Source organism: Taudactylus pleione, unplaced genomic scaffold, assembly GCF_031769625.1.
Source record: "Taudactylus pleione unplaced genomic scaffold, aTauple2 ptg000731l, whole genome shotgun sequence".
NCBI classification, from domain to species: Eukaryota; Metazoa; Chordata; class Amphibia; order Anura; family Myobatrachidae; genus Taudactylus; species Taudactylus pleione.
This window is the reverse complement of record NW_028285133.1, coordinates 2,427,600-2,443,934: the sequence shown is the minus strand read 5'-3', so window position 1 is coordinate 2,443,934 and position 16,335 is coordinate 2,427,600. Positions and strand designations below refer to the sequence as shown.

General features: G+C 44.8%; 1 protein-coding gene across 1 annotated transcript in view; it reads right to left on the bottom strand.

Moving 5' to 3' along the window:
* Window positions 1–16,335, bottom strand: part of PHLPP2 (PH domain and leucine rich repeat protein phosphatase 2) — a 37,424-nt gene that overhangs the window by 9,599 nt on the left and 11,490 nt on the right. The window contains exons 3-17 of the mRNA XM_088457007.1: window positions 13,446–13,579; window positions 12,395–12,585; window positions 10,991–11,116; window positions 9,309–9,463; window positions 9,040–9,186; window positions 8,054–8,284; window positions 4,777–4,976; window positions 4,638–4,698; window positions 4,458–4,553; window positions 4,228–4,383; window positions 2,441–2,641; window positions 2,187–2,349; window positions 1,857–1,987; window positions 743–853; window positions 468–662 (exon numbers count right to left, since the gene is read on the bottom strand). Coding sequence (XP_088313133.1) covers window positions 468–662; window positions 743–853; window positions 1,857–1,987; window positions 2,187–2,349; window positions 2,441–2,641; window positions 4,228–4,383; window positions 4,458–4,553; window positions 4,638–4,698; window positions 4,777–4,976; window positions 8,054–8,284; window positions 9,040–9,186; window positions 9,309–9,463; window positions 10,991–11,116; window positions 12,395–12,585; window positions 13,446–13,579 — 2,298 coding nt within the window. The remainder of the gene's footprint in view (window positions 1–467; window positions 663–742; window positions 854–1,856; window positions 1,988–2,186; window positions 2,350–2,440; window positions 2,642–4,227; window positions 4,384–4,457; window positions 4,554–4,637; window positions 4,699–4,776; window positions 4,977–8,053; window positions 8,285–9,039; window positions 9,187–9,308; window positions 9,464–10,990; window positions 11,117–12,394; window positions 12,586–13,445; window positions 13,580–16,335) is intronic.

Here is a 16,335-nt window from a genome sequence, read left to right as displayed (position 1 = left end):
ATTTGAAATAACTTTAATGATCAACGCCTAGATGCACCAACTGCACCTAATGGGACCATTTGTAAAGTTATTACAGAAACTTTGGTTTCACTAAGGCGCAGTAACTTCTAACAGCCTGTAGGTGGCTTTATTACTTTGTAAAACATGAAGGGGCAGGTTCATCATTGAAAAGGACGACCCACGTCACAATATAATGATACATGACTTGCATATTTGATTTTACATAACTATAAAAAATGTCATCCTCTTGTGGACACCATACTTCCGGCCTCAGTTGTGCTACTACTAGTTCCTGGTGGACACATTGGCTGCCTTCTCATCGATATTGGCTACGCCCACAAGATGAATTCCCTCCCCCATGTGCACTTTATAGCAATAAATCTGTTCGTATTTCTTAAAATGAATTAGTTTGCTGTAATTATACATTTAAAGGATGTTTTTTTTAGAGAAGGGAAAAAGCAGCAGACCTGTGTGACACGAGGAACGTGTGGCACATGAAGGTCCTATCACAGCTTGACTGCTGCAACTCTTCAAGAAGAACGTCTCCCATGGTGCATTGCAGCAAGCGCTGCACCTCCTCGTTCCTGTCTCCATCAAACATGCCATACAAAGCCTCCACCCCATCAGCGAAATCAGTCATGGCCAGCGAAGAAACACACAGTCTGCAGGGATGGCAGACATGCCAACGTTACTCCAATTACTAAAATAATCTGCTCTCTTCACGGATGGTAATGATACTCACTTGTTCCTCTGGCCAGACATCTCAGCTAAGCCATGATTCCAGGGAATGGACGGCGCGGTCAGCTCCGCATTCGGCAAAGCTTTGCGGTCGATTTTCAGTATGGGGATATGACTACATGGAGAGAACAGGAGCCATTTTGAGGCTTTCAATTCACGCACATAATATAATTTGCATTCAGAAATATTAGACGTGTTAGCAAGTAAAGAGGGGTTAAACAAGTGTGAATGAGGATGGTTTCTAAATTGTGATCTGGAAAAATTATTCATGACTAATCGAGCAGCTGGTGGGTAGATAGCTAATGCACTAGATCATCAAACCGAAATAGGGAAGCAGTGCGCCAAACGTAACAGATGCTGGAGCTAGCGGTGTGCCAAAAGCAGCCGAGACCTGAGGCCAGCAGTTTGCTAAAAGCAGCCAACGCCTGGAGCTAGCTCTGCACCAAATGCAACCAACACATGGAGCTAGCACTGCACCAAATGCAACCAACACATGAACACCAAATGCAACCAACACCTGGGGCTAGCAATGCACCAAATGCAACCAACACCTGGGGATAGCAGTGCACCAAATGCAACCAACACATGGACACCAAATGCAACCAACACCTGGGGCTAGCACTGCACCAAATGCAACCAACAAATGGGCACCAAATGCAACCAATACCTGGGGCTAGCAGTATACCAAACGCAGTCAACACATGTAGGTGGTACTGTGCCAAACGCAGCCAAAACCTGAAGAAAGCACTGTGCCAAATGCAACCAATGAACGGGGCTAGCAGTATACCAAACAGAGTCAACACATGTAGGTGGTACTGTGCTAAATGCAGCCGATACCTGAAGCAAGCAATGTGCCAAATACAGCTGACGAATGGGGCTAGCACTGTGCTAAACGCAACCAACTCCTGGGGCTAGCAGAGCACCAAACGCAGCCAACACCTGAGGCTAGCACTGCGCCAAGCACAAGGGGCTAACAGAGCACCATATGGGGCAGGGGGGTAGGGGTACACCCAACTCAGTGGAGTCTGACAGAAATTTGCACTAACACCAGCAAGCAGTGGCAAAAGAAATGCATCAATGAAGATAACTAGCATTTAGTGAGTGAACAGTTCTGTTACCTTAAGATGTCATGGAGCTGATGATCCAGCACCAGGTCACGGTTCCCTTTCAGGTCCAGCTCGTGCAGGGCAGGGGGGAGGGTGCTGGGCGCCAGGATTTCCATCAGACTGTTACAGCTCAAGTCAACCAGCTGCAGGAACAAAGAGCAGCAACATCTCATGCCAGAGGCCGAGTCAGTGACAATGAGATGACACCATGTACACAACTCTACAGCTGTACCACAGCCTGCAGGGGTAAGAGAGGGGGAAGAGGAGAGATAATAGGGGATCAGAGCAAGAAGCGGAGAGCTAGGAGAGGTCTGATTGTATAGCTGTTAGATGGGGTGAGACCTGGATATGTGGCAGATTGAAAATCTCCGGGAACACGTTGATGCAGTTGGAGTGAGCGATGAGGGTGTGCAGATGTTTGCAGTAGGACACCGTGCTTGGGATGGACTTCAAGTGGTTTCCACTAAGGTCCAACTCCTCCAAATTCTCCAGTTTGTTCAGTTTGCTACAAGACAATAGTCCGGATTGTTGTAGGCGACTCCACTAGACACACAGCTGATATGAAGACAATGAAACCCTAGCTCCGACCATCTCACCTGGCTGGGAAGGTGTCCAGCAGGTTATATGCCATATGTAGGACCCGGAGGTTCGTGTGCAGGGTTAAGAAAGGGACATACTGGTCTGTTAATTTATTGTTGGTCAGGTAGAGGACATGCAGCTGGCTCCCACTCTCCTCTCCACTACACATTGATGGCAGGGACTCCAGGACATTTGCAGATGCATTGAGAAACCTGAGACTGACAAATGCCATCCATGTGAGCTTAGGGAATCACAAAACAGCAAAGGATATACATCTGCACAGCGCACACACACATACATACACACACACACATACTCTCTGCACATCAGTTGGATTACCATGGGAGAGAGTGCAGGACAAAAGCTTGGACACTTAAGTCTAACTCTAGAAGCCCAAGTTCCTCCCTCTCTATGACCCAGGGGATGCCTGGGAGTACAGTTTTATTTAAGTGCCTGCTGTGTTCTATGGCAGCCACTGTTTGTTTTAGGATTTTCCTTTATATTATATCTTTATTAGGGAAGTGGCTGAGGAAGAAGCCTCCTCATGCACTGGGGTACCCGCACAGCCATGGCGGCTGCGGAGGGCCTGGTATGTGCAGAGGAGGTAGTGTGGTTGGTACCTCCTCCTACCTGCTACCAACATGGGATAAGCCTCCTGGGGATAGCCACTGTCACTGCAGGCAGTAACCCGAGAAGCCTGTGCCTCTAGCCCAACAAACGCACAGCAGAGAACAAGCTTTCAGACATGTAGTACTATAGAGAGGAGAATGTGCCCTAAGTAGTGGTTATGCAGAGGTGGATTGGGTGCAGTACTTTGGGGTTAGGGAGGGTCAGGTCAGACACAGCAGATACTGCATTGTTCTGCAGCCCATAGCCACCCTAGCTTTATGTACTGCAGCTTGCTCTGAATGTGGGATCTGTTCTGCAGCCCATAGCCATCCTGGCTTTATGTACTGCAGCTTGCTCTGAATGTGGGATCTGTTCTGCAGCCCATAGCCATCCTGGCTCTATGTACTGCAGCTTGCTCTGATTGTAAGGGTCTTTTCTGCAGTCCATAGAAACCCTGGCTTTATTATACTACAGTCTGCTCTGATTATAAGGGTCTGTCAGTCCATATCCATCCTGGCTTTATACACTGCAGCTTGCTCTGAATGTGGGATATGTTCTACAGTCAATTCCATCCTGGCCCAGAATGTGAAGCAACAGCCCAATAGACAACAAGAAAAGGATGTAATGCATGTAAATAAAAAAATATACATACAGACAGTATATATATAAATATAAATATATATATATATATATACACATACATACATACATACATATACATATACACCACACACACACACACACACACACACATAAATATACACACACAGAAATCAATATTCCAAGCTGCTAGATGCTTGCAGGTTTCTAACACGTTACAAAAAGACAGATAAACAGAGAGAGACATCCATATAAACAAGTCGAGGTGCAGATATGAAGAGAAGAAGATACACAAGAAATAGAGCTTTATGGAGTGGAAGAGAGAGAGGACATGAAGGAACGATAGGAAAGTAGACCGATAATTCCTGCTATATACAAAATAGATTGATTATGTGCTATATTAGACATCTGTTGACACAAGTGGGTTTTGCTTGTATACATCTACTTTTTGCAGTCAAATACTTTTGTGTTTTAAAATGTTTCAGATGTTTTAAAAAAAAAAAAACACATGTTAAAGTGAAACGTACTGTTGAAGTTATGTGCTGGTGCTCAGTCACTGAGCTCACGCCTGTCGGCCATCTGTTTGGACACTTACTTTAAAGCTACAGTGAATAGAATGTCAGGAAGGTGCCTGAGCAAATTGTGCTGCACATCAAGCGTCTCTAGAGGGATGGAGTCCAGGGGACAAGGCAGGAACTTCAGCTGGTTATGTCCAAGGAGCAGCTTTCTCAGATTGGGACAGGCCATGATCCTATGACAAGAGAGCAACTTCAGCAATAGAAGCTCATATTTTATTCTGAAACTATTTTAAATTTCCAGAATTACCTTAATGGCAACTCCGTCAATAGGTTCCAACTAAGATCTAGAGCTTCCAGCTTCTTGGCTTCACATACCCAGTCCGGGATGGCCGTTAAGCAGTTCCTGTGTCAGGAACAGCCTGCATTAGCCAAACAGTATCACAAGCAGCAGTGTCCTCGCCAGACTGAGAATACGCATAACACTTACCTGGACAAGTCTAGAGTGGCCAGCACAGCAGGAACTAGGTATACATTCATTGATGTCAGTCCTGCAAAGAAATAGCGTGAGTCAGGCAAAGTGACAATAATAGGGGGCACCGCAAGCCTAAGACAATAGCACAACATACGGTTGGAATTGGCATAAACTGCTTGCAGGGAGATTGCGCAGAGCGTCAGTTCGTTCAGCTGGTTGCGTTCGCAGTGCAGTTGCTCTAAGCTTCCCAAGCAGCTGAGGTCCAGTTCTGCCAGCTGATTATCTCGTACATCTAGGTGAGTGATGCGGTTTATCCCATCCAAGCTGCCACTCACTCTCCTAAGACAATTCATCCTATGCAGAAGATAGAGAATGGCATTTAGTCAATAATAAGCTAGGCCCCAAAAGTACTATAATTAAATAATGTCCTCAGATCATCCCTACCTATATGAGAAGTGCCTGAGGCTGGCTGATGCAACCAAGGTAAGATCACTGCTCAATGCCCATCTCCAGATAGGACTACTGTAACCTGCCCTTAGCTGGCCTCCCTGTTTACCACCTCTCTCGACTACAAGCTGATCTCTCTCTCCAAATGTACTACGTCTGCCACCAATCTCTACAAACCCTACACTGGCTCCCCCCTTCCCTTCAGAACCCAATTCAAGCTTCTCACACTCACTTACAAAGCTCTGACCCAACCCTCTTCCCATTTACATCTTTGACATAATCTCCCTCCACACTCCAACCCGTCCTCTCCACTCCACAAATGAACACCGCCTCTTGTCCCAACTGATTACTCCTCCCACTTCCACCTCCAAGATTTTGCCTGCGCTGCTCCCTACCACTGGAACTCTCACCCTCTCCCTAGCAGACTCTCCACCTCTCTACAAAATTTCAAACAAGCTCTCAAGATCCATCAAAGTCTTCCAGCTCTCATCCAAACCCAGTGCTACATGCTCCTGGGTCACTGTCTCTACCCTCTGTGTCACCCAGACTGTAAGCTCTCACGAGCAGGGCCCCCATGTGTTTTTTCTTCCCTGACTCATACCATTATCTCCTCCCCACTGCCTACAAAGGCACCCAAGCCCTTGGGTTCTGCTGGTCTGCTTCTTATTTGGGTATTATGGCTGCTAATGCAGCAGTGTTTATACACCTTGTCCATGTCCTGCAATGTTTTGTACTGTAAGTCACTTATTTCTTGTTTTGTTCATATTGTTTCTGTACCTTGTAAGGTGCCGAGGATCCCTTGTGGCATCATATAAAGGATAATAACAAAGGTATATGCATATATGGCATAGTGCACCTTCTATTGTTAAGTCTAAGCATATTAAAAGTCACAGAGAAGTATCACGAACATTCAAAAACAAAGTTGATCAGTAGTTTTTTTGTTATTTTAAATATTATTATTAATAATAATATGTATTTTTGTTTCCTTTTTTTATTAAATTACATTTTGGTATAATTACGTTACTCGTTCCATTATGTTAGTTTATTTTGAATAAGAGAAAATTAAGCACTAAGCTGCTGCATATGGGAAGTGTTGGACAGGTGATGCTGGGTGTATTATGCTGGGTGTATTATGGATGCTGGGTGTATTATGGTGATGCTGGGTGTATTATGCTGGGTGTATTATGGTGATGCTGGGTGTATTATGGAGAGTGGGATCTGTGTCTGAGGCTGATTTAATAGCGGAAGAACAATGAAGGAGAGAAGCTGTAGGTATTACAGTTATTAACAGCTGCAATGTGATGTTATCGCAGTCTGGCATGGACGAGTTATGATCCAAGATAGCCACATTATCTTTGATGAATAGGAATATTAGCAATTTGTGTGGTATCTACTAAAGATAAACGCACACATTAGGATCTGGACCTTTAAACTGACTGCCATATAATCGGCGCTGGGTTCAATGTTCAGGCTTAATGGGTTGTGTACGGGATGCCGGACGCCCAAAGGTAAGTAGCCTAACCCTAACCCCCCTTTCCCGCAGCCAAACCTAACACCGCAGCCTAACCCTAACCCTCCCCTTAGTACCTAACCATAACACTTACAGAGAGGATCCCGGAGATAGGGATCCTGGGGCTGGTATCCGACAGCCTGGATGTCAACTACATCCTGGCTTAATAGCTGGGACCCATGACGTCCAATTAGTCTTTTAATACTTTATTTCTTAACAGTTATTTATATAGTGCAGACATATCCCGCAGAACTTTACAGAGAATAACTGAGTCATCCACGTCAGTCCCTGCCACAGCGGAACTTACAATCTATATTCCCTATCACATGGGCACACATACACTATGGTTCATTTTTGTCAGCATCCAATTAACCTACCAGTGTTTGTGGATTGTGGGATAAAACCGGAGTACCCGGGGGAAACCCACACAAACATGGGGAGAACATACAAACCCCATAAAGATAGGGCCCTTGGTCAACCTCAGTGATGTGAGACAGCAATGCTAACCACTACCCCACAGTGCTGCCCAGATCCCACTTAAACTTGAGAGCAGAGCGGTACACCTAGCGGGATCCATCTATTCTGGTCTACTAGAAAACTATTTTATTACCAACTCACCTGCAAGGTTTACCCAAGGAAAATGTACAGTCTAGAACTTGTTTGGGTAATCTGTGGCTTCCTCTGATCAAGAACATATATAGAAAGAGTCTGGTTTATCTAATCGAGACATTTAACTTTTTATCTGATTATTTAAAGGGACAAACTTGTGTTCATCCCGAGCATATTTAATTCCTTTATGCTGGCCACACACACAGCAATATCAGCTACTGAATGGCTACAAAGTGTGCATAAGGGATGGGTACGCAATCCCGGCGGTTAGAATCCCGACGCCGGCAACCCGATCAGGTTACAATCCTAGAGGTAAGTAAGCCAAACCCCTAAGCCTCTCCACTTCTAAACCTAACTCCCCCCCCCCCCCCAAAGTTCCTAACCCTCCCACTAACACCAGTACTTACCTTCGGGATCCCAGCACCGGTATTCTGACAAGTGCCGGGATTCTGGCGTCAGCATTCTGAACGCCGGAATCCCAGTCATCGGGATTCTGACAGCATCCCATGTAAGATGCTGGAGTAAGATTTAAAACAAAATCAGTCGAATCAGTTTCATCTTCTTGAAAATCTTTTTGTTAGATGACAACAACCATACAGGTAATCTGCTGCTTGTGAGCCCCCATAAGATCTGGTTGTTTGAAAAGCTCTCCGAGTGGCTTGATGTGCCCAATATGGCCACCCGCTGATTATTTGGTTATTCTCTGCTGATCGGCCCATGTGTGGCCAACTTTACATTATTTAAAAAATATCTGCAGGTACAACTTTCCCAAATGTCATCTGCACAACCAGTAATGGAGCACTTTAGAACCTGAGCCCCGACCTTCCCCCTCCTACGGTAAAGCTCAGTGGTTCTCTCAGCTTACCTCAGGTCTATGACCTTCAAGTGTGGCATGTTGCTTAGGGTCTGCAGATTCAGACACTCCATCTGGTTTCCTGCCATGCACAACTTCTCCACCGAGACTAGTTTCTCAAACGCCTTGGGAACACTGCTCAGGTCATTGAAAGAAAGTCCGAGCTGGGAGAGCTGCTGCAGAGATCCGAGCTCTTGGGGTAATGAGACCAAGGAATTCCCATCCAGATTTAGTGTTTGCAGACTAGAAGTGAGGAAAGATCACGCAGGTCACAACCAATGAAAAGGAAGTTTTACCCTGTTCAAAGTCAGGGGTAATATAAATGACATCTCTTGGACTGTTAAGTAAAATGTATTGTTACTGCCCTGGGGAAGAGATATCAAACCTTCTACAGAGAACAAGTAAAGGATTTTCTCATAGCAACCAATCAGATACTAGTTATCACATCATAGAATGTATTATAAATCATAGCTAGAGGCGGATTGCTTGGTGTTGGGTACGCGATCCCGATGCACACAATCTCGGTGGTCAGGGATCCCGGCGCCAGAATCCCGAACATTGGAAATCTTGTCGCATGCAGGCAAGTAATCTAACCCTTCCCCTAACCCACCTTTCCTGTAGCCTAGCCCTATCCCCTCCCCCCAAAGCTGATCCCTAATATTCCCCCTAGTGCCTAACCCTAATTCTGCCTCCCGTCGGGATTCTGGCGCCAGGTTTGTGTGCACCGGGAGGCCGACTACATCCCGGATTGGTTGCGATGGTTAACACCTCCAATTGTCCTCTTTAAAAGGTTTGATACAACTCCCCCGCTGATACACTGCCCTTGTTGAAGTACATTCTGCTTTACCGACTAACAAGCTCTAGTAAAAGAATATTGGACATCTCCACATTACTTTATTCAATTAAAAACTGGTAAGTATCCTGAGAATGATCAAGATCTCAGCTCAGCAGGTGCCAAGTGGGTATCCCTTTATTATTTTATTTAAGCCAGAACTAACCAGAGCAATTGACCGATTTGCGGCGGTAACTGCGCTATCCCATTGCAGGACAAGTTCAGCTCTGTGAGGGTGGAAATCTCGCATAGATGGAGGGGGAATTCTCCCAGCTTGTTCTGCGACAGGTTGAGAATATTCAGCTGTGAAAACCTGAAGAGCAACAAAAAGGCAAAATCAGCTAAAGAAGGCCAACGTCACATCAATCAGGAGACCAGCATTGGCCACCCCCAATCATCGTAAGGGGAGTCTGCACAAACCAGAGCAAGACAGACCTGCACAGCCTGCTCACTCCTGCCGTGCTCTGCAGATGCATGAAATTGTTGCGGAGATTCAGAGAGGTGACGTCTTGGCAGTATATCAGGTGCTCAGGAATCTCCTCTAGGCTTTGACACGAAAGATCAACAGTGCTCAGTCTCTGCGATACGACCTTAAAATATAATGATATACAATTTAAAAACACTCTGAAGCGGAGGCAGCCAGGTGTCCATGAGAGCACTGCTTATCAAGTGACATCATCGCACGCTGTGCCTCATGCCTCAGTGAGACGCATGAACTAATAGGCTGCAGTTTCATGGATATATATGTCCGGCCCACAACATGACTAAAACTGGGTACACACTAGGGGCGGAATTCAATTAATTGTTTGCCCCCTTACGCGCCTGGCAGGAGCTGTTCAATTGTTGCTCCTGTCGGGCGCGATCAGCTGCCAGCCCCAGGGTGGGGGGGGGGGGGGGGGTGCGAGCTGAAATGGGGGAAAAGTGACCTGTTTAGGTGCCAAAACAGCACTTTTCACCATCGTGCCCAGCACTTTGGTCGGATGCAGCAGTATTGCACGGCTAAACCCGACCACTACGGGCGCGATCAGCACGAAAATGGGCATCAATTGAATAGCACCCCGCGATCTCCTGTCACTTTAGACGGTAGATCCGGGCCGCAAAATCAATTGAATACCACCCTAAATGATAAATGGGCCAAAAAGCCAGTTCTCACCGTTCGACTAGAGTCGAGCTAAAACCAGTGGCAAGGGATCCTGATATGATGATTGCTGCACAACACTCATCGGACCAGGCGGACTATCATTGGTCTGAAAATATAGGGCCTGATTCAGACCCGCTCGCGAGCGCTGAGCGCTCGCAAGCAGGTCGATGTTGCCCAAGTGCGCATGCGCACGACGGAGGCGGCTCCATCGTGCGCATGCACGAGACCAGAGTAACGACGGCCAAGCCGTCGTTATGGGTCTCGCACCAAAGGGGACGTGCTGTCGATGGTGATTGACAGCACGCTCCCTTTGGTGGGCGTGCCGGGGGCATGACTGCCCAGACGGAGGCGGTCCCATGGGAACGCCTACCGTCTGGGGCCGGCCCCACTGACATCACTAGTGATGTCAGTGGGAGTGCTTTTGGCTCTGATAGAGCCAAAAGCACTCCAGGGCTTGCGGCAGCGAGACCCTACCACAAGGGTCTCGTCGTAAGCCCGATGGTCGCGATGGTCTTGACCATCGCGACCATCATTTTGGCCACTCGCTATAGCTGTGGGTGGTCACCCACAGCTATGCGAGCGGCCAGGAGGCCGCTCCAAAAAGTAGCAGGGACGGCCCTGATTCAGAGCGAGCGCTCTGTCAGAGCGTCCGGCTCTGAATCAGGGCCATAGTGTGCACGGAATTCTGACCATTAATAAAATCACCTATATGGGTGGTGGCATTTAAACCAGCAATGACGTGCCTCTTCCCGGCTTGATAATTGTGCAGTGTGTATGCTCAAAATCGGATGTTGCCAGAACCGTTTTAAAGCTCCAATTATTTAGCAAATCTGTCTGATGCGTACCCAGCTTTACTCCACAGCAAATAGAGGCTGATGGGGTGGACACTAAGGTATAAACTCCACGCCAAGAACTGGGATGCCAACAAAGCTATGAAGAAGCAACATGGTTCTAAGCAGGGTTCTTGTTTGCTTACTTTGGTTGCCTGGCGGAGCCATCTCTGATACTCTGCCGCAGAATCAAAGCTGACATGGTAGGTGGAAGCTTGCGGTTCGGCAGAAGAGAAGGCCAGGCAGTGCAGCCTCCGCTTAACCTCTTCTACCTGAGCAGAGAGAACGGAAGGAGTTTATCCATAGAGAAGAGGAGATCAGGCTTTAGGATACACGGAGGGACATTTACAGAAGCATCAAAGCACAGTAATAACTGGACACAAATCAGTTGCCTTGATCAACAAAACAAACAAACTCACTGAAAGTATCCAAAGTAATTTACAATAAACATTACATGTGTACAGTAACAGTGCTGAAAGCTAAAAATATAAAGTTCATGTTAATATGTTTTCAGTGTAGGATAATGTACCATGGTTCATCCAATAGGAATTCATACAGTTAAGCAGAACCCTGAACACAAGGTTATAGCTGGCATTGGTATTATAGAGGTTTAGGTTTAAGCTGCGGGCAGGGAGGGTTAGGTTTAGGGCTAGGATACTTACCAACAGGTGTCGGTATCCTAGCCCTGTCGGAATGCCGGCATCAGGATTTTGGCTGCCGGAATCTCTGGCGCTGGCATCCCATACCCATCCCGTGTTTAGTTTTCTCCATGTCAGAAATCTAAATGTATTATAAGCCATGACCGAAGTGTGCCAATCGTCTGGTTTTTATTCACCTTCTTATGTAATAGTTATAAGAACCTGTGAAATCTGATCTTTCAAAAAGGTCAGAAGGAAAAGTGCTAATTTTATAAATGTCCCTAATTACCATTTACAGCAGGTTTGAGTTAGATTTAGCATTTTTATCCCCATATTCAAAATGGATGGTCCATATACACACCAGAACTGCAGCATACAATGGTTCCATAGTGCTGACATATGGATCAGTCATTATTGTTCATACTTATATTATATCGCTGTCATATTACGCAGCGCTTTACAGCGGAAATGTAGTCCCTGTACCAGTACAGGTTACAGACTAAATTCCCTAAAACACAAACTTAGGGGTAACTGTACTAAAGTGAGAATTTTTAGAAGTGGAGATGTTGCCCATAGCAACCAATCAGATTCTACTTAACATTTAACTAGCACATTCTAGAATATGATAGCTAGAATCGGATTGGTAGCTATGGGCAACATCTCCACTTCTAAAAACTCTCACTTTAGTACATTTACCCCTTACTGAGGTTAATTCTGTCAGTAGCCAATTATTCTACCAGTATGTTTTTTGAGAGAACTTAAAACTCCAGTGATGCTTATATCATTATCTGTTTGGGTTGTGCATAACCGTGCTATGGAACATAGGCGCATAGTTGACAGAGTGTGTGTGTGTGTATGTATAGAACCTGTGCAATATACAGGGAACCACAAAGATCCCATTCTCCCCCTCACCTTGCCACCCACAAGGGGCATAATGTGCATTTTCCCTGTCTGACAATCCTTCACAGAGGAGACGATTAAACATGTGCCGCAGAGTACCACCAGCCTCTCTGCCCATTTGTGCAGTTGGATCTTGCCTTTGCGCACATTAAACACCCCCGACAGCAGAATCCGGTCCAGCTGCTCAGAAGTACTTGGTTTCTCTATAGAAACAAGAAATTCAGTATTACCAGTTTGTACAGAGCCCCCCCAGACCGTAATGGCCCAGTTTGTATAGACATTTCAGTAGAACTAAATATTACTATGTACTGTAGTTCTAATCGCAAAGAACAGAAAAATGCTGGCGTAACATGAAAAAGGCCCCTCACCCCAGCAAGACAATGCAACACAAACCTGATTTACTACATTGTTTAGTGTGTCGTTAAGGCCAGACATAGACCTGACAGCACAACCAAGGGCAGCGGATGGTTTATGAGGACACAAGATGAGCCTCAGCTCCCTCTATTCACAGTAACACCACTGCCAGCAATAGGAATAGAGCTAGCAATCACAGTTTTATAGGTGCTTTCACTGCTATATTTAGGGATGTGAGCAGAGGGTATAAACCTACCACTACATTGTAATTGTGACCAGCCCTGCAAGACGTGACAGCAGTAATTTCACATTTACATGCGAATGCAATGTATTTGCAGAAAAACACTGGCGTTTGAAGGATATAAACTAAAGGCACAGCATAGAAAACCTAATGGAAGAAATTAGGATTAAATTCAAATGATATCTTAATGCAGGACTGACTGTTCATGCTGACCAGTGTGTGACTTCCTGTATTATCCCACCGCTATTAAAATATGCAGTTCCTGTACTTTGGTGTCAGAACACTTCCAATAGGGTAGCAACACCTTCTGCTCCAAGGGAGGTTTCTGTCCTCCATGAGCTCGCCTTAAACACCAGCGTTATGCATTGACAAGTGTACCGACCCCATTAAACTTCCCTCTGTGGTCACTTTTCATGTGCGCTACATAGACGCATATGAGGAAAACCCTGTTATAGTTACATAACTCACCGTTATAAAACCGGATCAAGCAGCTAAGATCAGAGTGAGCAGCCTCCTCCTGTATCCGCGTAGTGTCCCGAAATCCCAAGTCAGACAAATACTGGTAAATGATGTGCAAAGGTCTCTCCTGAGGTTCTAGCCTCCTGAGAACAGAAACCAAACAAGGGAGTCACACTCTACATCCTAATATCCATATGCGTATGTGGGCATCCCACGGTATGACCGTCACAAACTAGCAAATGCATAAAATCAATCACTCCAATATTGGCAGAAGCACTTCTAATGCCAGCAGAACCGCGATTGACGCAGTGTTATTATAAGATTGATTGACCCTGTAAATGGAGATTAATGTACACCTGCTACAACCTTCCCTTTACTAGGAGCTAGTGACATCCCTGAGGCACAGTACTAAGGCACCAAGTACCAATGGTACATGCCCATATAAACTGGCATTTCTCTGCTGTGCTTAGGGTAAGGCTACAGGGTTTTCAAACACAGACAGAACACTAAATATGTGGTTAATATGGAAGAGTTCAGGTGTCGGTGGTTGTTACTATTTAAAGGGACATCATAAAATTAACTGATGAAGGGTTAGGTATGGGACACCGGCGCTCGGGCTTCTGGCGGTCAGAATCTCGACAGGGTAAGGATACAGACACTTGTCGGTCAGTATCCTAACCCTCCCCCCCCCCTAGTTCTTAATCATAACCTCCGGCCACCCAAGCCTAACTCCCTTAGTGCTTAACCCTCCCCCTAATCCTAGTACTTACTGTCGGGATGCCACGGCGGGATTCTGACAGGTGTCTGGATTCCGTCGACAGGCATTCTATGCGCCAGCATCCGACTGCCGGTATTATAACTACATCCCCTTATAAAACCACATTCTGCATTTGTAGTACTTTACCTTTAGAATTAAACTCATGCTTAAATGATATGTTGTTTAAAGGTTTTGGCTTGATAAAGTTTAAAAAAATAAAAATCTACAATTTTCCCGATTTGACCACTAGGGGCACTGTTCTTTTGGTGTCTATTCTATGGTCTTTTAGGCCAATAAAGTAGAGTGGAGGCGAAGAGTGATGATAGTTTAGGAACTTATTCAGAAATGAAGATTTCTTTGCAGAATAGTTACTCTTATATTTACTCAACATTTCTAGAAATAAAAATTAAAAGTTGACATAATCCAGTCATAGGTTTCCCTGTGATTTGTACTTTACCTGTAAGCTATGTCTAAAGCCTATGCCAGTACGATTAATCTGTCATCTACTTAATACGCTGAGCTTTCACCTGGGCACATGCTGACATTATTTAACTAGCACTGTACAAGATGCCAATCTGATATATAAACACCTTTATCTAATTGCACAATAATCTCAAGATAATTAGCTTGATATTTAAATATTTGCACCAGGCAAAGAGTCACTCAGTTGGCAGTGTCTATAGCTTTCAAGCCTGCACCTGATACATGCAAGAACTCTTAGCTGTGTCGTAATACAGAATACTGAACTTGCTGTGAAGAGTATAAAGTATAGTCAGAATGGTGGCCGATATTGGGTATTCTGAATTAAGAATGGTGGCCGATATTGGGTATTCTGAATAAAGATTGGTGGCCGATATTGGGTATTCTGAATAAAGAATGGTGGCCGATATTGGGTATTCTGAATAAAAAATGGTGGCCGATATTGGGTATTATGAATAAAGAATGGTGGCCGATATTGGGTATTCTGAATAAAGAATAGTGGCCGATATTGGGTATTATGAATAAAGAATGGTGGCCGATATTATGTATTATGAATAAAGAATGGTGGCCGATATTATGTATTATGAATAAAGAATGGTGGCCGATATTATGTACTATGAATAAAGAATGGTGGCCGATATTGGGTATTATGAATAAAGAATGGTGGCCGATATTATGTATTATGAATAAAGAATGGTGGCCGATATTATGTATTATGAATAAAGAATGGTGGCTGACTTTCCTTAAAGGCTAGCTCTAGAAGCAAACATTTATTCATTTTAGTGCATGCAGGAGGCCCTGGTAAGTCCATCTTCACAGAAAAAAAGAGAGATTTGCCCTCCAGCACACTGCAGCAAAAACAATACTTAAATCCTACATAATAATAGAGATTTAGAGGTATTGGTTACACATATTTGCAAATATATGAATAAGCGCCAGGCCAATCGTCAAGGCTCCTCTATACTGGCGTCCCTAATATTAAGGGGCTCACGTCCGAGAAGCAAGGCACCCCAAAAAAATTCCAACCAAGGGCCATCCCCAGGGCATAACACGAACAAGGGAAATAGGTGATAGTGAAGTATGTAGAAAAGATGTGTAAAGATAAATCAATAAGTGTTAATGAAATGATAAAGAATTAAAATGACATATATAATGTACAAACAAATAGAGAAGTGATAAAAGTATTCTATGTGAATTAAGTGGTGATGCCATGAGAAAGGCCCAGTCAGAACACCCCCGGGGGCCCCACTCCCAAACGCTCACCCCAAAATAGTGGGTGCTACCATTATGTAGCAATAATTATTAAGGGCCTTTCTCATGGCATCACCACTTAATTCACATAGAATACTTTTATCACTTCTCTATTTGTTTGTACATTATATATGTCATTTTAATTCTTTATCATTTCATTAACACTTATAGATTTATCTTTACACATCTTTTCTACATACTTCACTATCACCTTTTTCCCTTGTTCGTGTGATGCCCTGGGGATGGCCCTTGGTTGGAATTTTTTGGGGTGCCTTGCTTCTCGGACGTGAGCCCCTTAATATTAGGGACGCCAGTATAGAGGAGCATTGACGATTGGCCTGGCGCTTATTCATATATTTGCAAATATGTGTAACCAATACCTCTAAATCTCTATTATGATGTAGGATTTAA